The following is a 25,450-nucleotide window of genomic DNA, read 5'->3' as shown; positions in this document are numbered from 1 at the left end:
AGCCACCCTGGCCTTGCTGACCCTGTCTGTCCACCTTGTTTCCACCTCCAGGACCTTCCCAGCTGTTCCGGCCTGGCTGGCATCACACTGCAGGACACTCTGCCCACGGCAGGCTGGTGGGTCAGAGTACAAGGAGTCTAAGAGCTTTCCAGAAAGGCAAGGCCAGAAAGCACCCCTGGGCCCAGCATGGGCCTGCACAAAGGAGGCAGTGTCTGTTGAATTCACTCGAGTGAACAAGTATTTCTTGAGCACCTACTGTATGTTAGGCTCTGTGCTAGGTGCAGGCATGCAGGGGACTTGTAGCAGAGGCCTACCCTCAGGGAGCCCACAGGCCACCTGGAGGGGTGGCGCTGGACGCAGACACACGGGACGCCTTCAGCTCCATGCTAAGTGCTAGGAAGACCACAGGGGCTGCCGTGAGGGGCTCAGGAGACCTCCGCGGGCGAGAGAACAGCCGACCTGCCACCTGGAAATAAGCAAGGGCTGCCCTGGGGCAGTCGGGATAGCGCTCCAGGCGAGGAAGGGCGTGTTCAAAGGCCCGGGGGCGGGGCACCGCGCCGGGCCGGGTCCCGCACTAGGCGGCCCCTGAGGCCCAGCGTGCGCCGTTCGGGGGGACCTGGGGAAGCTTCCGGATTTTATTGGAGATCCCGACAAGGGGGCGCCACCTCCCTCCTTCTACGGTGGCAACGAGGCCCAGGGAAGGCCAGCGGCGCCCCGGGGTCGTACAGGGACTCTGCAGCTGCCCCCGTCTCCGCGCGCCGACGGACGCCCGGGGTCCCCCCACCTCCCGGGCGCAGGGGGCGGTGGGGCGGGCGGCCAGCTCCTCCGCCCCGCCCGGCCGCGCGGCCATCGCCCGCCCTCCGGGGGTGACGCGGCGGGGGCGGGCCCGGGGCGCGGCGGCCCGACTTTCCCGGCGGCGGAGGAGCGAGCGCGGCGCGGAGCCACCATGGGCGCCCAGCTGAGCACGGTAGGCGGGAAGGGGCGCCGGCGCGGCGGGCCGGGCGGGTGTGGGGCCCGGGGCATCGCTGCCGACCGCCGGCGCCAGGCCTCAGCTCCGGCGGCGCGCCTGGGACCGGGCCGCGAGGGGCGGGGGCGAGCGCGGGGCCGGGGCGCGGCGTGGGGCTCGGCCTCGGGGCGCGCGGGGCTCCCGGCCCGGCCCGGCCGCCGCCCCGCCGCGGACGTGCCCCGCAGGCCCGGTGACTCACGGCCTGGCCTCGGCCGCCGGGACCCAGCCCTCCTGCCAGGGGCGTGCGGGGGCGGCGCCGAGCTGGGCAGCGGCGTGAACGTGCGGGCGGGTGAGCAGGCGTGTGACGGAGTGGGACGGTGTGAATGCGAGCGCGGGTGTGTGTATGCAGGCGAGCCTGCGAGTGTGCAAACGCGAGTGTGACCAGCTAAGTGTGAGTGTGCATGTATGTGAGCGTGCATGGACACAGGTGAGTTTGTGAGTGTGGATGTGAAGTGTGTGGGCTGTGCATGAGAGTAGGAGAGTCAGTGTGTGGGTGAGGGTGGGAGGGACCGAGTGAGCAGGTGTGTGGGAGGACGTGTGGCTGCAAGTATGTGAATGTGGGGTGGAAGTGTGTGTGTCACCATAGGAAAACTGCTAATATGAAATCGTAGGTGCACCCCTATGCTTGTGGCAGCGCTACTTATAACAGCCGAGATATGGAAGCAACTTAGGTGTACATCCAAAAACGAAGCGATGGTACATATACAGTGGAACATCACTCAGCCATAAACAAGGAAGGAAGCCTTGCCATTTGCCACAACATGGGGGGACCTAGAGGGTATTATACTTAGTGAAATAAGTCAGACAGAGAAAGACAAATACTGTATGATCTCACTCACATGTGGAATCTAAAAATCAAAACGAACAAACTAAATCGAAATAGACTCACGCAGAGAACAGACTTGTGGTTGCCACAGGGAGGAGGGTGGGGTCTTGAGTGAAATAGGTGAAGGGAAATCAGTGAGAAGGTTTGATATTTCGGTCTGGGTGATAGTTACATGAGTGTTCACACATGACAAAATGGTTGGAGCTATACATAAGATTTGTACATTTTATTGTATGTACCTCAGTATACAAAATTTTAAAATATGTTAAAAAGAAAAGAACGTGTGCGCGTGTATATGTGTGAATGTGTGTCAATGTGTCGATGTTGCTGCATCACAGGGTTTTTACAAATTGTTTAGCAACAGCCAGGACCACTGTGCCCTTCTCTCAGTGGGTTGGGCCAGCCAGGAGCTAGGCTCTGGCTCTCCTGTTAACCCAACAAACTGAGGCTTGGTGCTGTTAGCCCATTTTACAGATGAAGAAGTGACACTCAGACTTGGCCGCTGTTTCACAGCTGGCAGAGCCTGAACTTGTGGGGCTCCAAAGTCACTTTTGAGTGGGTCCAGGGCCTCCCTCCAGGCCCTCCTCCCCTCTCAGATTTCTCAAAAGCCACCCTGGTGGGGCTAGGGCTGGGGCTGTAGCCAGAGGGTAGCCCCCCGCCCCCCCGACACACACACACTCTGGTCCCTTGGTGCAGGGTGGAGGGGCTGGCACTGGAGGATTAGGCCCAAAGCCTCTTGCCTCCACCCCTACCTCCACCTTCCCCTTCCCCAGGGCCTGGACTCAGGGGGCTCCTGCCTCCTCCCTCTGGCTGTGCGGCTCCTCAGGGGTGAGGCAAAAGGCCTCTTGGCCTAGGTGTTTGCTCATGAGCATGTGGCCCAGGCCAGGACTCTGGGGGACATTCATACCATGGGGCAGCCATGCCCAGGGTGAGCTTGTGGGTATCACCCAGCCTCGGTCCTGACTGTGTTCCCAGAAACTGCCCTCCTCCGTCATTGCTCAATGCCCGGCCTCCACCCCTGCTGTTTTCCCAGGTGTGTCTCACCTTCTAGCTGGTGTTGGTCGGGCGTGTCTGGATTTGTCTCTGCCTTCCCTGCACTAGGCTGCTCCGTACGCTTTCCTTCTGTGCGGGGCAGGGCCCGGTCTGAGCACAAAGAGGCCTTTACTAACTTCGCTGCCTCCTCTGTCCAAGGGGTGGGCAGGAATTGCCCCTTTCTTGGGGGAACTCCTGGGATCCCCATTTGGGCCAAAATACCCATAGCAGCCAGGCTTCCTGGCCCAGGGGCTCCACGCAGGCTGTGGGAGGCCGGCTTGGGCTTCAGGCACCAGGAGTCTTATCTGGGACATTCAGCCTCTCCAGGGGGCCTCCTCCCACATCGGGGAGCCCAGCTGAGGGGTTGGCACTTCCCGCCAGTCACCTGGGAGGACACTGGAGGCTTGGCCAGCTGTCCCCAGTGCGGCTGTGGGTGCTCAGTGGGCCCTGACTCTGGGCTCAGACGGGCCCCCGCTAGAGGTAAGTCCCAGGCTTTCCTACGGCCCCTGGCAGCTCCTTGCCCAGGCCCCCCAGGCCCTTGGGAAGCAGAGCCGTGCCTCCACTGTGTAGGGCAGCCGGGCTGTCCACCTGCCCCTGCCCCTGGGTTCCTTCCCCCACAGTTCTGAGCCGGGAGCCCCTGCTGCAGAACTTCCTGCCCTCCTTCCCACTTCCTCCCACTTCCTGAGAAGGGGACCAGGAGGGAGGTGGACACTCAGATTCCAGCGGGACAGCTGTCAGGCGGGCACAGGCAGGTAAGCCTCAGCACAGGGAACTGGCACCTGCAGGGGCCAGGCCTTCCAGGTGGGGAGGGGTCCTGGCAGGTCCCCCTGCCCACCCAGGCCTGACCTGGGTGGTGTGGATGCCAGGGTCCCAGTGGGGAATTGCAAGGAGTGAGGAGCTGGGCAGGGTGCCCTGTGGGGCAGCTATGGTGGTGGACTGGGGGTGAACCGGAGACATCCTGGGACTCTGGCAGCCCGTTTTTCTGTTTCCCTCTCCTCCTGTGTTAGTGGAGTGAGGAAAGGCAGCTGGTGGATTCCCTGGGAGGGCAGAGCACAGCTTGTAGGGCCATCAGGTCAAGGGCTGGGAGGCAGCTACCCCCTAGACCCCCTGGGTGGCCATTGTGAGGTACTTGCGTGTGTGCGCGTGTGTGGCAGCGCAGCTGGGGTGTGGCCTTGGTCTCAGCCATCTGCCTCCTGTTTACTCTGCTTGCAGGGGTGTGAGTGGGGTCATGGACTGAGAGGGGCGCAGAGCCCAGTCCACCCTTGAACCATAGGAAGAGCGTGTTCCCACCCCTTGTGAATCTGGAAAAGCGTCCAATTTTCTGGAGATGAACCTTTCACCTTTCCACTGCCCCCTTTTCTCTGCCCATGCCTGTCTCCCCCACTGGCTTGAGCTCCTCAGTCTGTGGTCCCCTGCATTTGGCACAGGCCCTGGCAGTTCTGCCCATTGAGGTTTGTGGCCTGAAGGATGAATGAGAGAGCTGCCCCCACCCGGTAGGAATTTGCACATATACAAAGTCCACGTCTGCCCTCTTGGCAGCCAGTGTCAGCCCGCACAGCAAGGCAGAGTGGTACCGTGGCTCAGGGCACAGACTTGAACCAGATGCCTGGGTTCAAATCATGGCTGCTGTCACCTGAACCTCAGTTTTCTGACCTGAAATGGAGATGGTAATCGCTCCTGCCTCCCAGGCTTGAGGGCTATGCGAGAGGACACACCCAGAGCAGCCATGCCTTGCTCTGCAAGGCCCTCCTCACTTGCCAGTGGGGCGGAAGGAAGGTGCATCTATCGGCTGCCCACACGAGCAGCTCTTTCCAAAAGTGACTCCCGCCCCACCTCGCCACTGGGAAGCAGGTGTCCAACGGGAGAGAAGAGCTGGGAAGCCAGGATCCTAGCCCGCCTAGGCCTGTGCTTTGTGGGGGTTTTTAAGACAGGACGGGCTGTGTCCCACCCTCGCCCAGGAGGGATCTGGCCTCTTGCCCTGGTTCCTGAAACTTGCAGACAAAATAAAAAGAGTCAGAAAGACTGGGGGTTGGGACTTGTTGTCCCTTCACGAATTTATCTCCAAATATTTATTGTCTCTGCTCTGAGTGCTAGCGATAGAGCAGTGCTGGGACCCACAGATCCCCCACCCTCCTGGGGCTTCTGCTCTAGGGTCTGCCGTTCTGTGTTGACAGCGACTGCACATGGGAAGCTGGCCTTCAGAGCTGTTGACATGAGCATCTTTTTCACAGCCCAGCACTTACCAGCATGGGCCTGTGTTTGTGAGCCTGGGGCAGGCAAGAGATTCAGGGTGGCAGAAAATTGGGAACCGAAGTCTAGGCTCCACCTTGGGCCTCCCTGAGCCTCAGTTTTCTCGTTTGTTGAGTGCGGCATGCAGTTGGCCTGGCTCCTGCTGCCGTGGGTCAGTAAGGAAGTGCCAGGGGGGCGCTTTGCAGTCTGCAGCAAGCGGTGGCAGCCGGGATCTGATGTTATTGAACATGGCTCTGCACTTAAACAGCTGTGCTGGGGGAAAATAAAACTCCAGGGAGCCCCAGACATAACTACAGTTGGCTCTTAAGTCACTTAAGTTCATTTCCAGGCCTCCCTGCAGTGGTGACTTCCTGCAAATGTAACTTCACTCAACTTGTTCTCTATACAATGTTCTCCATGGATATGGCTTATCTGATTGACCTGGGAGGGACCTATAGCAGAGGACTGATCAGAATAGTCCTCACTCCCAGGAAATTTACCCAGAAGGGCAGGGGCTGTAGAAGTCTGTGGAGGGCCTGATTAGCTCAGGAGGGGCCAGTCAGGGAGGATTTGACATTTGAGCTGGGCTCTGAAGGATGAATAGGAGTCTGCTGGTTGGATGAGGCGAGAGAGAGGGCTTGGGGGCAGAGTAGTAGCCAAATAGTAGGGGCCTAGAGTGTAGACAGTGGGGAGCCATGGTGAGTGTTGGAAGGGGGTGGAATAGCCTCCTGGTTTAGGTGGCTGGGGCCTTCCTAAGGGAGGCAGGATATTGGACTTCGGTGGAGCAGGGGTGACTGGGGCTGTGAGCTTTGCAAGGGCACCTCTCGTGGGAGTGGCTCAGGAGAGCTAGACAGGCCTGAGGCTGAATCCTGGCTGCACCCTGACTAATGACAAGACCACAGACAAGTCACTTACCCTCTCTGACCAACAGGGAAGATAGTGTCCTCTGAGGATTGGTTTTGGTGTGACTCCACAAGTTACAGACCCTCTCTGGGCCTTAGTTTCCTTATCTGTAAGCTTGGTGATAATGACAGCACCTGGTCTAGGGTGGGAGTGGAAATTGTCCTCTGCGGCTGTGCCTCTTGCAGATGCTGGTGGCGTGCTCTGCACACAGCCTTTGCCAGCCTCATTTGCTCCCTAGCCTTAGGTGGACTGTCCTCGTGCATGTGAGGAAGGTTGGGGCCTGGAGAAGTGAAGACTCTCTCCTGAGGTCCTGAGTTGGGGTCAAACCTGGGTCTCCTGACCCCCAAAGTCCAGGGCTGCCAGCCAGGATAGGTGAAATGCATGGTCCTTGCGGTAGGTGCTGGTTAAGTGGATGGTAGCCAGAGACCCCTGCCGTGTGGCCCCAGGCCGGACAGTGGGGAGGGGGTGGGCTGGGCCAGGCCTGTAGGCTTTGCTTTTAGACCCATTGGTTACAGACCAGGGGCCCTGTGGGGTGAGGCCTCAGCTACATGGAGTCTGAAGGCCCTGCCAGGAGGGAGGCACGTTGTTCTGAGCCCAACAAAGGGCCTGTAACCACAGTTGCAGCAGGGGCATTTCAGGCTGCTGGGCTGGTTTGGGGGCCGGGGGACAGGCCTAGTGTGGGACCTTGGTGACTCTGCCCTTCCTTCGCTGGGATATTCCAGCTCCTGTGTGGTAGTGGGCTCATGAAGGTGGCAGGAAAAGCCTGTGTATGTGTGCCCACAATTCCCTGCTTATAGACCCCTCTGTGACCTGGACACCTCCCATCTCATCTCATATCCCAGCTCTCCTGGGATGTGAGCAGGGTGCTATAGACAAGAACACCAAAACTCAGGATTCAGGCACTTACCCAGAAGCACCCTCCCTGAGTTGATAGAAGGTGGGGAATCCTGGCAGGGCTTCCAGGAAGCAGGGGAGCAGTGAGGCTGGACCTTGAGAGGTGAGGGTCATCTCACCTAGCCCTGAATAGGGCAGGGACTACTTCTAGGTCTTTGTTCTGCAGAATATGCTTCCCTTAAGAGGCCCACAAAAGCAGCAGAAATGCCTGAGGAACTTAGCTCTGAGCTTCCTAGAAGCCAAGGCAAAAAGGGGAACTTGTAGAATTATGATAAGAAGACTGTACATGGCCATTTGTTGAGAGAGCTAAAGTCAGGGAGGTTTACTATAGAGGATGGGTGAGCAAGCTGTGAAACGACTTTTATTAACTGGAGAACCAGTGTTTTACGTGAACTTTTGGTTCTCAGCCTTGTTATTTGAACCCCTAGCATGTACTCCCCCCACCACTTTTTATTTTGAAATAATTTCAAACTTGCAGTAAAGTTGTAAGAATGTGTAGAGTTCTTGTATACTCTTCACCCAGGTGGGCCAAGTGTTAACATTTAGTATATTTGCTTCTGTGTGTGTGTGTGTGTGTGTGTGTGTGTGAGAGAGAGAGAGAGAGATACACTGTACTATATGATAGTAAGTTACAGATAGGATGCCCCTTTGCTCTTAGATACTTCAGTGTGTATTTCCTAAGAACAGGGACATTCTTTTGTCTAACCATAGAATGTAGAACAATGGCCAACTCAGGGAAGTAACACTGATCCGATGCAATAGTCTCATCCGCTGGCCTTTATTCCTGTTTCACCAGTTGTCTCAGTGTTGTTCTTTATAACTTGTTTTCCTGGTTCAGGATCTAATCCAAAACCACACATTACATTCAGTTCTCTTTGGCTTCTGGGAGCCTCTTAGGGCTGTGTAAATTACCACAAATGAGGTGGCATAAAGCAGCAGAAACCTTTTCTCTCGTAGTTCTGGAGGTTAGAGTCTGAAATCAAGGTGCTGGCAGGTTTGCATTCTCTGGAAGTCTGGGGAGGGGTCCTTCTTACCTCTTATGGCTTCTGATGGCTGCCAGCAATCTTTGGCTTGTGACCACAGCACTCTAGTCTCTGCCTGTCTTCACATGGCCCTCTCTGGGTCTCCTCTTCTCCGTCTTAACAGGGACACTTGTCTTGGGATTAGTCCACTGGGATAATCCAAAATGATCTCATCTCAAGCTCCTTCATTTAATTGCATCTGCAAAGACCATTTTTCCAAACAAGGTCACTTTCCTAGAATCTGGGCAGACATATCTTTTGGGGGCCACCATTCAACCACCAGTGCATCCTTTAATCTGGTCCAATTCCCTGTCCTTTTTTTGTTTTTGTGGCATTGACATTTTTGCAGAGTCACAGCCAGTTATCCTGGAGAACAGCCTTGGTTAGAGGCAGGTTGTGAGCCTCAAGGCCACGGGCCATAGTGGGCCCTTCATCGCGTCAAGAGGTGCACAGTGTCGGCTGGCCTCCTCCCTGTGGCTCTGGCTGGTTAGGGTCAGTCTGCCAGGCTCTCCACTGTAGGGTGGGTCTGAGCTGTCTTGAGGCCATTCTTGTTTTCTTCCTGAGTCTCGCTTGTGGAGCCGATAATGGAGGCACAGCAGAGCACCCTGTGCAGTCAAGGGCCTGCTGGGGGCCTGGCCTGCTTAGGCGATTTCCATGGCTTACATGCATCTCCACAACCCAGGGAGCGACTCAGTCCCCATTACACACACAGGTGGAGAGACTGAGCTCAGAGAAGTTAAGTGACCTGCCCGGGGACAAAAGCAGTAGAAAGGACAGGAGGCTGCTTGTCTTTCTTTTGCGAGGGTGTCTTCTCCAGGTAAACCTAAGCAGTGAGCTATCTAGCCGTCGGTTTGGGTTTTCTGTTTTTGAAAAATCCAAATCACCTGCAAGGGTCTTTATGAGGCTGAGGTAGGGGGCAAGGAGCTGGCAGGAGGAGCCTCGCAGGGCCACACGGTGTGGACATGGGCCTGATGTTTAAGAATATGACTGGGAGGCAGGTAGGCTCAGGTTGACTTGTAGCTCCCTACCTGCCAGCTCTGTGGCCGAGGGTGAGTTGCTTCACCTCTCAGGTCTTTCCGCACCTGTAGAGCGGCAGTGATGAGGTCCCTACCTCACAGGGTTCTTGTGAGGCCAGTGCCTGTGGGACTCCGCATAGAGCTGCACAGTAGACTTTCAAAGTTTCAGGAGATCTTGCAGATAACCTGGTCTATTTCAGTTCAGAGAGGGGAAGGGACTTGCTCCGGGTCACACAGCCCTTGTCACACAGATTTCTAGGGCCCAGCTCAGTGCCTTAACTGCCCTTCATACCTGCAGGCAGAACCTCAGGGCTTGGGTTAGAGCTAGCACTTAACACTGACTAAAGGAAGGAAGGGGGGAGGGACCACAGATAACACAGCCGCTCAAGATTAAGCCTAGGCAGGTTCCCCATTCCAGGTTCCCCACTAAAGCGGTGTGGATGAAGTGAAGGTTCCCATGGCCGGGATGCTCACCCGAACCTAAGCTACTTGATGACGCATTCGGCCTGCTGCTAGGCTGCTGTTTCCACACCTGTGGGCAAAACAAAAAAAAAGAATAGCAAGGCAAACATTGAGCCATGACCATAAGTTAAGAACTGTGTTTCTAATGAATACTGCTCATCATGTAAGAAGCTAATGTTCTGTTATTTCTGTTTTACAGATGGGAAAACTATGGCTCAGTGAGATTAGGTTGACCAAGGTCATATAAACCAAACCCAAAATTTGAGCTCAAGCAGTCTGATACCAGAACAAAAAACTACACCCCATCCTGCCATATCACATGGGCAAGTGACCTAACTGTCTAAGCCTCTGTTTTCACATCTGTGGGATAGTAAAATGAGAATAATACACTTATTATGTCAGTTGGGAATTGCATTCAGTTGCAAATAAAAGAGATCTCTCTCCAAAAAAAAAAAAGATTAAGCACAGGTACTTGTGAACTTTACTCTGAGCTTCCTGGCAGCCAAAGTGAAAAGTGATATGTACTTAATTATGTAACTTTCTTTGTCCAGGAAAGGGGAAATGGAGCTTTTCCAATGACTCAGTAATACAGTGATACGTTTCATGAGTCTGGTTTTTGTAAATTCTCCCAGATGGCATCTAAATGGATGCTCAGTTCCTTGGATGAGAGGGAATAGTGGGGAGAGGGTGTTCCCAGTAGAGGAGACAGTGTGAGTGGTGGCTTGGAGGAGTGAACCAATTGGTGTGTTTGTGGGAAGGGCAGGAGGCAGGCCCCTCCCTTAGCCCTCACTGACCTGTGGGTCTGTCCCTGTCGTTGCAGCTGGGCCACGTGGTCCTCTCCCCAGTCTGGTTCCTCTATAGTCTGATCATGAAGCTGTTCCAGCGCTCCACCCCGGCCATCACCCTTGAGAGCCCGGACATCAAGTACCCACTACGGCTCGTTGACAAGGAGGTGAGTGCTGGGGCCCTGTGGGGGGAACAGGCCAGGGAACCATGGAGGTTCCTCTCTCCTGGTCAGTGTCGCAGCATTTCCCAGGCACCTCCTGCATGCTCAGGGCATGACCCCCCTCTGAAGTAGGTCCTGTTATCAGCCCATTTTACAGATAGGGAAAGCGAGGTGATGTTCCTTTCTAAGGCTACCAGTAAGTGGCAGCGGAATTCAAACCCAAGCGTCTGACCACAGAGCCCATTCTCTGCACCACACTCACTATCCCACTGAAAGTTAGCGCCGGGGGGACCCCAAGCACCCATTTAACAGATGGGAAAACGGAGTAAGAGAAGAGCAGGAGGTATATTCTAGGTCACACTGTGAGTCAGGGGTAGACTCGGCCTCGGCCCAGGCCTGCTGGTGGCCCCAGGTGGTCCCCAGCCTAGGGCCGTGTTGACGAAGGCCCCTCCCCACCCCCCAGGGTCAGCTCCTCGGCCCGCAGGATCTCAGGACCTGGGGCTCCATCTGCCCCTGCCAGAGGCTTGCTCCGCCTGATGCTTTTCCTCTTCAAACCCCTGGGCGGTGACCTCAAGCGAGCCTCCCCTCCTGTGCCCTGTGCCCTGTGCCGGCTGCTTCCCTCCTTTCTCTCCCTGTCAGAGGCCCTCCCTGTGCTATTTCTGGCCACCATAGCTGCCTCAGGAAGGGTGTGACAGGGAAAACTGAGTCATGGAGCAGAGAAAGTCACCTGCCAAGGCCCCGAACTCTGGGTCCCAGGGTCCACTCCGGGCCCAAGTCTCCCCAGCAGAGCTGGGTCTTCCTGTGATGGATGAGATGTGTGTCTGCAATTGTTCCAGGAGTTCATAGAAAAGTTGAAAACCAGAGAGAGGCAGAAACAAACAGAAAACCACCCTTCCCAGATGAGACTGTGCTTACCTTTCAATATGTCTTGTACACGTTTCTTTTTTCACTAAAATGAAATCATAATGTTTTGAAATTTTTTCCCTTTTTAAAATGCTTTTGCATTGTTGTTTTTAATTCCAGAAGTTGTATATGATTTATGTTGCATTCACTATAAAAAACTGTTTGTGAAATGTGAATGTTCCTCTTACCCTCCTTCACCCTCCCTTTGAAGGGTCGCACATGTGAGTTAGCGTGAACCTTTCCTGGGCGCACATTTGTATAGACGTGGTGTGTGGACTTTTTTACCCAGATGTATCACATGGGCACCTTTTCTAAGCCAGAGCTGATTCATTATTTTTGACAACTGTCTAATATTTCGTCATGTAGGGGTGTTACATGGTGGAACCTCCAATTCCCTTTAACTGAGCATGTGGGAATGTCCTAGCAGTTAAATCTTTGCCCCCTCCCCACTGCAGCCTGGTGAGGGCTTTGAGGGGTCAGCATGTGGGCCTGCTTTTTGGTACTTGGCTGTGCTACATCACAGGCACAGAGAGGGGCCCCTGCTGCCTGTCCTTCCTTCTCTGACCTGGACTGGGTGATCTGCAAGGACCTCTCGGGCTCTGAGTGTCTACTGTTCATACCCTCCAGACCTGGATGCCAGCACCATGCTGAGCCCTGCACAGATGTTAGCCTCATGGCTTTTGCTGGGCCTGGCTAGTGGTGGTCCAACGCAATTATTGGTGTCTTTCCCTCATTTCTGTCCTTCCTCCAAAAATTGTCTAGCATGTGGGGTTCTGACCATCAGCCCCAGGACAGTTGATAAGCCTGTAATCTGCTGCCAGGAGACCTTGGGGCTCCGTTTTCCTAGAACATAAAGGCTCCTGGGGAAGGCAGCTTCAGGGGTAGAGAGGCCTGCCAGCCACCCACAAGCGCTGTGTCCTGAGTGCTGGCCGGCCGCTGTCTTTCCTGAGGCCCAGGCATGCCTCTGCTCACACAGTTCAGTGACACCAGAGTGAGGTTCTGCCCCTTTGCAGAAGGCAGTTGTCCACCTCTGAGTGATGGACTCTCTCCATCAGCAGACTTGCCATGTCACCTAGCCTGTGTGGGTGTGCACACGGGCTGGACAGCTGCCTGCCCTCCAAATGGCCCCTCCATACGCACCCTCGTGGCTGCACTGGGTGCAGGGGAGACCCCACAGGGGCCTCTGGAGCCCAGGTCGGGAGTCAGGGCACTGGGTTCAGTTCCCAGCTCTGACCACAGCTTACTGTGGGACACTTGCCTTCCCTGGCCTCAGTTTAAGGCTGATTAATGGGGATTCAGAGGCCTTCGCCCCAGCTCCTACCTCCACCCAGCCGGGCCCTTAACCAACCTGCATCCAGCCCTGGAGAGGAACTGGCTGCCACCTTTCCACCCATTGCCCATGCCATAGTCACTCACCCCGTGCAGGCTGGAGGCCTGACTTTGGGCTCTGCACCCTGCCGGCCCCAGATACCTCCTGGGCAGCCCAGCAGCTGTCATGGCTGTGGGCCTCACAGGGGGCATTCAGCCCAGTGGCTTTAGAGCCCCTCTGAGTTCCAGGCCTGCGCATATCTGGCCTTGGCTCAGCTGTGCCTCCAGGCTGCTAGCCCAGTCCCCAAGCTCTTCCTGCCACCCCAGGACACTGTTCAAGCTGACAGCAAAGGCAGATTGCTCTCTCCTGCCCCTGGAGTTTTCTGGGCCATCTGGCAGCCTCCCTCTGGGATCCTGAGTTCACTCCCTGCTCTGAGCACCTTGCTGTGTGTCCCTGGGAAGGTTACTGCCCTTCTCTGGGCCAGCAGGGCAGGAACACACATGTGTGCAGGTTTGTGGGTCCGTAGGTGGCATCAGGGTCACTTCTCTCAATGATGCTTGGCGGGGGTGCTTAAGGCCAGGTGGCCCCTCTGCCCTGGTGCCGCCTACCAGCTCGGGCCTCTTTGCAGATCATCAGCCATGACACCCGGAGGTTCCGGTTCGCCCTGCCATCTCCCCAGCACATCCTGGGCCTGCCCGTCGGTGAGTGGGGCCCTGACCTTGCCTGAACAGAGCCAAGTGCTAGAGCAGAGAGGTGGGAGCTTTGTATTTCCACAGAGGAGAGCAGGGAAGGCTTCAAGGACGAGGTGGCAGCTACCCTGGGCCTTCAGGGATGAGTTTCAAAATGAGAGGTAAAAGGCCCTTGGCAGTGGCACAAGTGAAGGCAGCAGGAAGCTGGGGTGTGAGGGGGACCCCCAAGGGGACTGGAAGCGCAGTGGAGCCAAGGCCAGGCCGGGGTTTGACTGCTGGGCGAGGCACAGGGCACAGGGTTGACCAGACCCAGTGGACTCTGAAGGGACAGTCCCTGGCCTGAAATCAGTCCTCCTCATCTCGCAGGCCAGCATATCTACCTCTCGGCTCGAATCGATGGAAACCTGGTCATTCGGCCCTACACGCCCGTCTCCAGTGATGATGACAAGGGCTTTGTGGACCTGGTCATCAAGGTGAGGTCTTGGGGCCACGACTGCTTGGGGGCAGCGGTGACACACTGTAGCGCAGGTCTGGGCCCCCACAGCCTGGTGCGCCCTTGTGCCTGGTTTCTGAGTGAATAGCAAACTTTAGTTTTTTTGTAGTTTGCCAGCAAAAGCCAAGAGTGGGGTCTTGGCAGAGGGCAGGAGCTGGGGTCAGGCTGAGTGTCTTCAAACAAGGACAGATCATCTGCAGAAGGGCAGCCAGGAAGGCCGACCAGCTGGTGCAGAGCCCACTCGCCCACTCGGGCTGGCAGAGCCCAGGAGGCAGGCACCTGTGTTGTGGCGGGGTGGCCGCTCTGCTGCGGTCAGTCACAGTCTCTTCGGGTCCTTCCTGAGTGTGCCCCACTGGAAGACATCCTGCAGGCCCCCTAGGGGAGCAGCATGGGGGGCTCGGGGGGCCTTGTGTGGGGAGCTGCGGGGCTGGGGGGTTTTGGGTCTGTCCCAGGTCAGGGGGTGGGTCATGCCGTGGAGGAGATGCAGCCCTTAGAAGCAAGACCAGAGAGACCGAGAACAATGTCATGCCAAGTGGGAAGAAATGACAACTGCCTCGTGGTACATTTTTATGAGAAGTAGGAGCACAAGCTTCCCAGCAGTTGTCCATGTTCTCAGGTCACATGACTCACAGGCGTGGGGTGTTGGAGGCCCAACCCCTCATGGCCACCCTGGCAGGGCACCCGGTCACTGTCCTAACTACCGTGCTGGCCCTCTCGCTGGGGCCTTTTGGGCGGAGGGACAGTGGCAGAGACCCCCGTTGCAGCCGAGGCCTTGAGCCCCTCAGGGGCCTGTGGTGGGCACTGGGGCTGTGAGGGCAGGAAGAGAGCAGGGCCGGTTTGTCCAGACTCCGGCCTGGACCCCTTCATAGTGCAGTGTCATTTAGACCCCATGTGGGGTACGCAGGCCCAGCCTTGCCTGTCTTTGGCTGGAGAGTGGATGCTGAGCACGTGGTATACAGGGGTCAGTGCTTGCTCCAGAGGTTGAGCGCCTGGGACCAGCACCAGAGCTGGTGGGGTTGGAGGAGGGGAGCACGGTGAGATCAGTGGCTGGGGAGGTGTCCACAAGGCGGGGAGGGAGGAAAACAACCTTGCAGGTGCAAAGGCCCTGCGGTCAGAAGGGGGCTCAGACTGGGGGAGGTGAGTGGGGCCAGGAGGCACCTCGGAGGCCCTACTAAGATGCAGAGCTTTGTTCCAAGGCAAAGGAAAGGAGGTAGGAGTTCAAGCGTCCATTCACGTTGCAATGACTCCAGCCTCATGTAGGGAGATTTCAGTTAGAGGGGGAGGAGTTCGCCGTGGCTGGGCCCCTCCTGGCTTGGAGACCCCGTGGGCTCCCGCAGCTCTGGATGAAGGTCAGAGGCCTGGCCTTCCCACAGTGTCCCCACCGCCTCAGGCTCTTCTCCCTCCCTGAGGCCCCAGGCCATCTGGTCCTCGCACACACTGTCCCTGCCCCCTGCCTGCCCCCACCGCACGCCATCACTCCTGCATGCCCTCCAAGGCCCAGTGCAGATGCCCCCAGGGCAGTGGCTCTGGCTGGGGTGAGCTTCTCCTCCTGTCTCCCCTTCTCTCCGTACGAGGGTCGTAGCACTTGCTTTTCCCGAAGCTGAAAGCCCAAAGGGCTCCCAGAAGGAAGTCGTTCCAAGAGCACAAAATGGGAAGACGTGACTGTCCCTAGGAGGGGAGTGGCTGGGCCACTTCCGGAGCCTCTGCAGGCGACAGCTGTGGAGCCCTCCCGGTGGGAGGGAGTCCCAGAAGGTGCTTGGGGCGATGTTAATGCATCAAGTGGCCTTTACACCAGGCTGACGCTTTGTTCCAGGGAGACACTGGCGGAGAGCAGGTCCTGGGGGATGGGACATTGCCCAGCACATTTTAATGGGCGGACGGAGCACGACATGAGTCCACACAGGCCACAGAACAACCCTGGAGAGGCACTTCCTTCCCGCTTGGCCCAGAGCCTAGCCCAGCACCCCTGGGACGGGGACCGACTGTCTGTGTGTCTCGTAGATTTACTTCAAAAACACCCATCCCAAGTTTCCCGCTGGAGGGAAGATGTCCCAGTACCTGGAAAGCATGAAGATTGGAGACACCATCGACTTCCGGGGCCCGAATGGGCTGCTGATCTACCAGGGCAAAGGTGACTCGGGTTGAAGTCCCCTGAGGACCCAGCAGGCACAATGGATGCCGGGTGCAGGTCCCAACTCTGCTGCTGTCTGCACGGGCGACTTGTGTTGGGCAGGCCCTCTTCCCTCCCAAGCCTCAGGTTCCCCAGCTAACAGGGACAAGTTGGCCAGTGCTGGGTTGCAGACTGGCTGCCCCTGGGGGCTGGATCTGGCCCCCGGACGAGCTGTTGGCTATAAGCAAACAAGAAAGAGGGTTGAGTCATCAGTTCTCCAGCGTCTCCACAGCTCCCCCCGCCACGTACAGTGAGGAAGCCATCTTTGTGCTTCTCTTGGCATTTGAGGTGGCCTTATAGTGCCCCCTTAACGTCCTCTCCCGTGCCTTGGCTGGGGTCATAGGGCGCCACCCTCTCCTCAGACCCCTGAAGTGGGGGAGGTTCTCCGGGCACTCTGCCCCTGGCCTGGTATGTTTGAGAGCTGGGCCCCACCGCATCTGTCTCCCCAGGGAAGTTTGCCATCCGTCCAGATAAGAAGTCCAGTCCTGTCATCAAGATGGTGAAGTGTGTGGGCATGATCGCCGGAGGAACGGGTATGTGAACCCGGAGCCCCTGACTCAGTACCCGGCAGGCGGGTGTTGAGGTTGGGGGGTCAGGGCTGGGGACAGGGCCCAGATGATAAGTGGTCAGGAGCCCATGCCTGGTTTCCTCCCAGGGGACAGCTCTCCCCTGGGCGCCTGCCTGGCACAGGGCCTGTGTATGCAACAGGCACTCACTTGGCCTGTGGGGGGGGCTGCTGTTTTGCAGGCATCACCCCGATGCTGCAGGTGATCCGGGCCATCATGAAGGACCCGGACGACCACACCGTGTGCCACCTGCTCTTTGCCAACCAGGTCGGTGGGCATTCCCAAGATAGCAAACCCAGCTCCTCCTGAGAAGGGATGTGGGGCCTGGCTCCATGGAGATGCTCGGGGTGGCTGAAATGTGAGGGTGCACAGGCAGCTGGCGGGGCCAGGCTTTTCAGTCCAGAGCCCAGAGTGTGTGACCTGAGCAGCTGCGGGGTGGGAGTGGGGCACTGGAGCACCCCACTCTGAACTTGGCTCCCAGGCTCTCCCTCTGAGCCTCAGAGCTCCCTTCCACCAGCAGCGTTTGGTGGGAAGAGTGCCGGCCTGGAGATGGGCTATGTTCAGAGGTGCCGAGACGTGCATGGGGTCTGAGCGGGCTGTTGGAGCGGGGTGGGGACCTGGTGTCTCTGACTCCTGTGTGCATATCCTCGTCCCCACACCTGCTGCCTGTCTCCCTGGCCTACTGGGTAGCTTTGTCAAGTCACTCTCCCTCTCTGGGCTTTGCTCCCTCACTGTGGAATGAGCTGATGAAGCAAAGCCATTACAAGGGTCTTCCAGGTTCATTGTTTCATGACTGAAAGTGCGGATTATGTAAAGTGACTCCCTGCTTTGGGAAGAGGCCAAGATAAGACACCAGTTCCCCCTCCCCAGGCTCAGGGCCCTGTGCCTCCCGGTTTGGTTCAGGTCAGCTTGCCCCCAGGTCCATCCATCCCGGGGTGTGCACTGTCCATCTGTGAGGAACCCAGCTCGGAGGGGAGGGGCTTGCTGAGTCCCTGGACTCCCACACAGCTGCGGAAATACTGCCCTGAGGCCAACTCGGGTGCTGTTGACCCCAGGATGGGAAGGCCAGAAATTCCCAGCTGGCTGGTGGGTCTGAGGGCCGGCAGAGGTCCAACTTGGCAGTGCTGGGTTAGGCCTGTGGAGGTCCTCAGCCCTCTGCCACCTGTACAGGGCACTTGTGTGCCTGTTAGCCTGGTTGCCAGGGTGCTGGAATTGCCCCGTATGGTAGCTCTGAACATGGAGGCCCAGAGAGGGACTTGACCTACCCTGGTGGAACCAGGACTCGGTGCAGAGCATATTTTATGAAAAACAACTGTATTGTAGAAAATACTGTTTTTTACATTTTTGCTATCTTATGTAGTGTCTGGCTTAATGGAAGCAGCTGGGTTCCAGGTCAGATTCTGCAGTCGGTTAGGCCGCATCACAAGTCTGATAGCCTTGGAAGTTCAGTGCATGTGGAATGGCCTTAGTATTATGTAAAAATCATTTTGACCTCATGGGGTGGACCTCAGGCCCGCAGGCCCTACTGAGAATCTGTGCTTTGCTCCAGGCAGGTGTTGTACCTCCCTCCATCCTTCCTCAGTGACCACAGCCCTTCCTCAGCGACCACAGTGCCTGGCTTTGACTGCCTGCCCTCTGGGTGGCAGCCCCTCCACTCCTCATATGTGATGTGGGGTGACAGGGTTCCCACCTAGGGTGGTTGTGAGGATTAAGGTGTGATACACCTTGCCTTGGACAGGAACACTGAACATTTTAGGGATGTGCGTTCTTGTGGAGTGACCAGGGGTAGCAGGGCTGAGGAGGCGTTCGGGGCCAGGAAAGCTCAGGGCTCTGCACGCCGCCTCGGCCTAAAGGAAAGGCCCCTTTTCCGAAGGGCATTGTGGGATGTAATAAACATAAAGTCCCCCTAGTTCTTGGACAGGGAGGTTGATACTGTAAAGGTGTCACTTCTTTATAAAGCAACACTCAGGTGCCCAGTGGGGTATTTTCCCCCTTTCATATGACAAAGCAACACAGAATGGCCCGGGAGGTGCAGCCAAGAAAGCTTTGGGGAAGACGAGTAACAAGGAGGAACAGCGCACTAGACGTTAAAACACGCTAACGAGCCGCGGTGATGACAACAGCATGGTCTAGAGCCACCTGTGAGACCCGGGCTTACTGGGCCTACTGCATTTTTGGGTAACACAATGGAAAGTCTAGACTGCGCTGGAGCATGCTAGAACACGTGCCAGTTTACATTTAAATTACCTACGATTAAATACAATTAAGAACTCACTTCCCTGGTCTGACTAGCCATGTTTCATGGGTTGAAACTCTGTGTGGCCAGGGGATAACACAGATGTAGAACATTCCCATCGCTGCAGAAAGTTTGGTTGGACAGTGTTGGCCTAGGAACAAACCCAGGCTGTATGATGCCTCAAACTCAAGGAGAGACAAAAGGTGGGCTGGGTGAGTTGCTATGTAGCAAAGCTTTAAAAGTACTAGGTGAGCATTTTACAAGTATTGTTGAGTGAACGAGTGAAGCTGGTCAATCTAAGCAAGACACCAAAGCAGAACCCATAGAGGGTAAATCATCTGCCTAAAAATGACAAGCTCCTGTGGAAAAACAACACGGTAAATAAGGTAGAATGATAAATAATGGGGGGAAATGGATAAAGTTTTAAATTTATAAAACTTAAAAAATTAATATCCTTCATACAATAAGTTTTTGTAAACTAAGAAAAGATACAGCTAGGTCCAGTGATACATTTATTTTCTATTAATAATGAAAAATAAAAAAGATCTCCTTTCCATCGGTCTGATTAGCAAAGGTTAAATGATCATTCTCCCCAGTGCTGTGAAGCTGTAGGAAGGTGGACGTGGGCACACTGTCGGCGCGTGAAATGGGCTAACCTACCTGGGGAATAAATTGGCATGTATCAAATGCCTTAACCAGGTGGAATTTTCTCCCGTGACCTCCACTTCCTCAAATCTGTCTGGAGGAATCGATCAGCAGAGTGGTGAAGATAGAGGGGCGCTGCTAATAAAGGAGGATGTCCGACACCACTTAAGTGGCCTCCAGTGGCGACCAGCTGGTCTCTGGTCTCTGCAGGGCAGGCTGGGCAGCTGGTGAGGAAAGCTTTGGCCAGAGACCAGAGACACGTGGGTGGTCTGTGCAGGTTCTTACCTGAGCACAGCAGGTGGCCAGGTGGCATGTGTGCTCTGATTCCCCTTTATTTAAAAATATATATACATATATATTCTTATTAATATTTTATTAATAGTCTTATAAACTATTTTCTAGTAACTATTAATAAAATAGTCATTAATAGTTACTAGAAAATACTATCTGAAAGATACACCAAAGTCCTGGCAGTAGTTATCTCTGCAGAGTTTCAGGTGATTTTTCTTTTCTGCCGTATTCTGGGCATTTTTTACCCAGATCACACCCGAGTCTTGTCCCTGTCCTGACCCATCAGGGCAGGAGGGCTCGGCCCCCCTTTAGAAATGGGAGAAACGACAGGCAGAGGCCTGTGCCCCCTACGGCAGGTGGAGCGGGTCCCGCATGGTGCTGCCTCCCACGCGGTTCTGCCATGAGCGTTGCGCCATCCACACTGGCAGCAGGAGCTTGGGAAATAGTGATCCTGCGGCTTCTGTTAAAAAGCAGATTTAGCCTAGTAAATGTGGAGACCTAATTGGCCTCATTAAGTGCTTCATGAATCAGCAGCAATTCCCCTCCAGCTAGAAATGCTGCCAGGGCTGCAGAAAGGGGAGGCTTTTAAAGGCAGGAGAGGAAGTCACAGGAGAAACAGTGACTTGAGGGTGCACCTCTCCCTGGGGACAACATTACTGGGGAGATTCCTGTGGGGGATGGAGAGGACAGTGTTACTGGTCATCTTATCCATGCCTACTGAGGATCCTGACCGGCCACATTTCTGGGGGAGGCTGGGGTGCAGTTAGGTTGGGCGTTGAGCCCTGGTTGGTGGCTTGTCCCAGCAGGAGTGACCCCATGTTGGGCCTGCAGTTTTTTTTTCTAACACTTGGAACTACCCATCCTTTCTGCCCTCCCTGCACCCCTGGCCACCCTCCAGTGGAGGCGCCCTTGGTTGGTGGTGTCATGAGGTAGGCACGGGAGCAGAGGAGACTCCCTTCTGAGGGATTCCCAGTGTCTGCCTCCCTGGGGAGGGCCGTCTGCCTGAGTCCACGTGCCAGCAACAGCCTGTGAGCCGGGGAGACTTCTGGTTGACGTGCTGGGGGCCCTGGTGCCATAACTGTCCCAGGAGGCCAGTCACCACCACCCAGCCCGGGAGCCCTGTCTATGGGTTACCTGCATGCACAGGGCAAAGGCCTGTAGTCAGGAACGGGGAGAGGGACCCTATAAAGAGCAGACAGCTGATGCCTCCTGGGGGTGGTGTCCAGGAAGGCTTCCTGCAAGAGGTGACACCAGGCAGGGGGTGGGCTAGGAGAGGCTGGTGGGGTGAAGAACGGGGCACTGATGGGCCGGTGGCAGCATGTGAGGGCCCAAGTGTTTGGGAGGAGCATCTAAAGCCCCTTATTGGTGGCTGTCCCACCTGAGAAGCTGGAAGGGCCACCCTCCTCCTTTGAACTGAGGTATTCGCTGTTCTGAGTGTTATAACCACTCGGGGGCCATCACTGGGCCGCTCTGGCAGCTCCTCCCAATCCTCTGTCTGTGCTGTGTCTCATTTTGCACCTTCTCTGCCCCTCACTGTATTGTGCACGGTTCCCCATGTTAACAAGCGCCGCAAACCCCGTTTGTGGTGACCCTGTTCAGCTGCAGCTTTGATAGGCTCCTTGGGGGTGGGATGACGAAGTCTGGGTAACAAGTGCCTCCAGGGGCAGTGCTGCCTCCACCCCCCCAACCACTGGGCCCTGTCCTCCCGCAGACCGAGAAGGATATCCTGCTGCGGCCAGAACTGGAGGAGCTGAGGAACGAGCATTCCGCACGCTTCAAGCTCTGGTACACAGTGGACAGGGCCCCCGAAGGTGAGAGGGCACCACCCCACCCAGGGCGGCACGGTGTGGGGGGCGCAGGCCCAGGGAGGGCTCATCTGTGACACAGGTGGGATGACCCCATCTCACAGATGAGGGGAAGGGATCAGAGGGGGAGTACGTGCCCCACATCACACAGCTAGAGAACACCGGAGCTGGGGCTTCCCAGGCCTTCCCCTGGCTGCGCTGCCCTCGCTGAACGAAGAGGGCCTGTCTTCTCCCCTCGCGCTGGGGCTCCCTCTGGGGAAGGGCTCCAGGGCCAGTGCTGGCGGTGGGCACAACTGCAGTTTGCACCCTGTAAGGCACTTTACACCCATTTCGTCCCATCAGTCAGCCCCTGGGGGTGAACAGTTAGCCTCATTCTACCTGTCCAGGGGTTTAAGCTGTTTGCCAGGGTAAGAGGCAGTGAATGACGGCTACGCCCTAAACTTGAAACATGATGGCGCTTTGGGAGTTAAACTCTTCTTCATTCTCCTGCTTTTGGAAGACATGTGGGCACAAGAAATACTGAATTTCTTTGCTGAAAGAAAAGCAGCAGCTCAGGCTTCTTGGTAGATGATTCCAGTGATGTTTGGCTTCAGGGTGGGGAGATTATGGGGAATGGTGGGGAATGTGGTAAATTGGAGAGCATCTGCCCCTTTCCGGAGGTCCCTCTCAACTGCAGGCAGTCTGGCTGTGCAGGAATTCAGCCCTGTCGGCCAGGCCTTTCCACTTCCAAAGAGAAACTGGGGACCTGCATTTTCATGGGAAATTCATGAATTGGAACCTGGACATTTCAAGGCACGCATGTGGGCACCAGCCTGTGGTCTCACATCCTGCCATCCTGCCGCCCTGCCCTTGCTTCACCTCCACTCCTCCCAAGGCCCCGCAGCTGCCTGGCACTCAGCCACGGTGTGGTAAGGTGCTGCACTCAGCTTCCCCAGAAATGAGCAGGGGGCCCCAGGGGCTGATGTGCATCTCGAGAGCCGGGTCACCTGGGTCCATCGCTGAGAGAGGTCAGCCTCCTGGGTTGGCCGAATCAGGTCCTGAGCCTCCTGGCCAAGAGCCAGGCCCGGGCGGATTTGGGGGTCTGGCAGCCATCCTGCACCAGCCCCTCTGAGCTAGACAGGGTCCTGGTCTGACCCTCTGCTCTGAGAGGTCATGAAACCAGCCTGGCCCTGTGAGCGTGGGGGACGATGACAGGAAACAGGCAGATCAGTTAATTATAGGGCATGGGAGCAGGTGGCTAGAGACCAGGCTGAAGCATGGCGGTCGGGCATGGAGGTAGGCGTGGGGCGTTCTGTTCTGGGAGTCAGAGCAGCTCTTTTTCTTACCATAAAGAAAGGAGCATTATCTTGTACCCGCGTCTGCATCAAAAGGGGGGAAGTGGGCGATGGTGTGGTTCCACTCTGGGTGCAGTTTCTAACATGGTAGGCTGGGCTCAGGGGAGCCTCCTTCTCTGGGAGGACCCCTTTCCCTGGTGCCCACAGAAGCCCCGCACATTTCATACACTACCAAATACATTTTGGTTCCATTGCAATTAAAAAATTAATAAATTTATATTCCCTCCACCCTTTTCTCTCCCACCTGCTCCCTGCCTCTGGCAACCATCAAAAAGTCTGTTCTCTGTATCCATGAGCTTGGGTTTTTGGTGTTTTGTTTTGATTCCACGTATAAGTGAGATCATACTGTGTTTGTCTTTCTGTGTCTTACTTATATCACTGAGCACAGTGCCCTCAAGTTCCATCCATGTTGTCTCACGTGGCAAGATTTCCTTCTTTTTTATGGCTGAATAATATTCATTTGTGTAGCTGTACCACATCGTTGTCCACCCATCCACCGCTGGCACTTAGGTTGTTCCCACATCTTGGTTACTGTAAGCAGTGCTGCTGTGAACATGGGGGTGCAGATACCTTTTTGAGTTAGTGTTTTCATTTTCTTTGGATAAATCCCCAAAGTGGGACTGCTGGGTCATAAGGTATTTCTATTTGTAGCTTTTTGAGGAACCGCCCTATGGTCCTCACAGTGGCTGCACCAGTTTACACTCCTACCAACCGTGCATGAGGATTCTCTCCTCTCCACATCCTCACCAACCCTTGTTATTTCTTATCTTCCTGGTAATCGCTGCTCCAACAGGTGTGAGGTGTGGCCTTGAGAAGAATATGTATTCTGTTATTTTTGGATGGAATGTCCTTTAAATATCTGTTAAGGCCATCTGGTCTAACATGTCCTTTAAGGCTGATGTTTCCTTATTGATTTTCTGTCTGGATGGTCTGTCCATCTGTAAGTGGGATATTGAAATCCCCTACATTCTTGTACTGCTATTTTTCCTTTTAGGTCTGTTGAAACTTGCTTTGTACTAATTCCATCCTCCTATGTTGGGCTTGTAAATATTCACAAGTGTTATGTCCTTGTTGGGTTTACCCCCTATCATTACCTGATGCCCTTGCCTCTCATTTATGCCAGTTTTCTTTTAGTTTCCGTTTGCATGGAATCTCTTTTTCCTTCCCTTACTTTCTGTGTGTGTCCTTGCATCTGAAGTGACTCTCTTTTAGGCAGCACATAGATGGATCTTGTTTTTTTTTTATCTGTTCTGCCACTCTGTCTTTTTATTGGAGAGTTTAGTCCATTTACATTTAAAGCAATTAATGATGGTATATGTGCTTATTGCTACACTGTTAATTGTTTCCTGGCTGTTTTGTTCTGGGTGAACCCGGCTTGGGCAGAGGATCAGGGCAAGGGATTCCCTGGCTCAGCCTCTTCATGTTTAGGCTTTGTTGGAGGGAGGGATCCAGTGGGCAGAAGCTTTCTCAGCGGGGGAAGGGACTGCTGGGCAGATGGGCAGCTGTCGGGCTCTCACATGGCCGCCCTGGGACTCACCTGGCCTCCCGCCCTGCAGCCTGGGACTACAGCCAGGGCTTCGTGAATGAGGAGATGATCCGGGACCACCTTCCGTCTCCGGAAGAGGAGCCGCTGATGCTGATGTGTGGGCCGCCACCCATGATCCAGTATGCCTGCCTGCCCAACCTGGACCGCGTGGGCCACCCCAAGGAGCGCTGCTTCACCTTCTGATGTCTGGGCTGGCTGCTCACCTGCCTGCCACCCTCGTGCACCCACCCGCCCTGCCCTTGTCTTTAACAGCACTCTCCCACCCCCCACCCCCACCTTCCTGCTGCGGCTGGCCTTGCCTGTGCCTGGGTGGTCACCCCGTTGGGCTGGCCCCCCCGGGGGCCCTTTGGGAGCAGAGTTCTGTTAGAGGTGGGCTCTGCTGGCCACCTTCAGGGGTCCTGTCTGGCCCTCACCGGTTCTTACTAGTGATGCCTGACCCTGGCCCTGGCCCTCCCCCACCCCTGCCCTCCACACACTACTGGGCCATGGCCGTCAACACCATCCTCTGACCACTCCTCCCAGAGCAGACCACAGTCTGAAAATAAATGTACAGCAGCCCAAAGTTGCAGCTGCCAGGGATCCCCAGCCACCACCTGGGGACCCTCGCCTGCTGCCCCTCACTACCTGCTTCAGGGTGTTGGCCAGGCCTCAGTAGCTGACACTACATGATGGGTAACAACGAAAAACCTTCTTGGCCAGGGCTGTGGGGTGGGAGGCTGTCCCCACACCAGGGAGGCCTAGCCGCAAGGAGCTGGGCTCTCCCCAGGGCTCGAATGGGAGGAGACAGGTGGCTGAGGGCCCCTCCCTCTGGCACAGGGGCCCTCCTGAAACCCTGGCCTTGCCCGCAGCACACCAAATGCTCAGGCAGCTTTGGGAGCTCACGCTGTCAGCTCGGCAGCCCTGGGCTCCTGGGCCGCCAGCCCTGAGCTAAGATGATGTTTATTGCTCTGTCCCAAACTGTCCCCCCTGCCTGCCTGCGCTGCAGCATGGGGGAGATGGCTGAGTGACATTCTCTGTGGCCTTGACGTTGCCTTTAGACAACAGTGGGTTAGCCTCTTGCATATCGGCTTTTTCAGAATCATTTATGAGTAGAAGAACCACTGAAATAAAAATGTGCTAATATGAAA

The 25,450-nt window shown here is 55.9% G+C and overlaps 1 protein-coding gene across 3 annotated transcripts; it reads left to right on the top strand.

Annotated features, from left to right (window-relative positions):
• The first annotated feature begins 614 nt into the window (after positions 1-614).
• Positions 615-25,450, top strand: CYB5R3 (cytochrome b5 reductase 3). 3 transcript variants are annotated; one of them, XM_037006842.2, is made up of 9 exons: positions 615-967; positions 10,211-10,342; positions 13,177-13,249; positions 13,604-13,710; positions 15,732-15,861; positions 16,350-16,433; positions 16,648-16,733; positions 21,350-21,449; positions 24,334-25,450. In XM_037006842.2, the coding sequence occupies exons 1-9, from the start codon at positions 947-949 to the stop codon at positions 24,504-24,506; spliced, it is 906 nt and encodes a 301-aa protein (XP_036862737.2). In that variant the 5' UTR covers positions 615-946; the 3' UTR covers positions 24,507-25,450. The 3 variants fall into 3 exon arrangements, with proteins under 3 accessions (XP_036862737.2, XP_036862738.2, XP_073070076.1); XM_037006843.2 differs by lacking the exon at positions 615-967 and adding an exon at positions 2,936-3,344; XM_073213975.1 differs by lacking the exon at positions 615-967 and adding an exon at positions 3,581-3,616.

Source organism: Manis javanica, chromosome 10, assembly GCF_040802235.1.
Source record: "Manis javanica isolate MJ-LG chromosome 10, MJ_LKY, whole genome shotgun sequence".
NCBI lineage: Eukaryota > Metazoa > Chordata > Mammalia > Pholidota > Manidae > Manis > Manis javanica.
This window is presented reverse-complemented; position numbering and strand designations above follow the sequence as displayed.

Coding starts and splice junctions, on each gene's coding strand:
- CYB5R3 (XM_037006842.2), top strand. CDS start 947: ATGGGCGCCCAGCTGAGCACG. Junction 13,250..13,603: donor CATCCTGGGCCTGCCCGTCG/GTGAGTGGGGCC, acceptor CTCATCTCGCAG/GCCAGCATATCTACCTCTCG. Junction 15,862..16,349: donor GCTGATCTACCAGGGCAAAG/GTGACTCGGGTT, acceptor CTGTCTCCCCAG/GGAAGTTTGCCATCCGTCCA.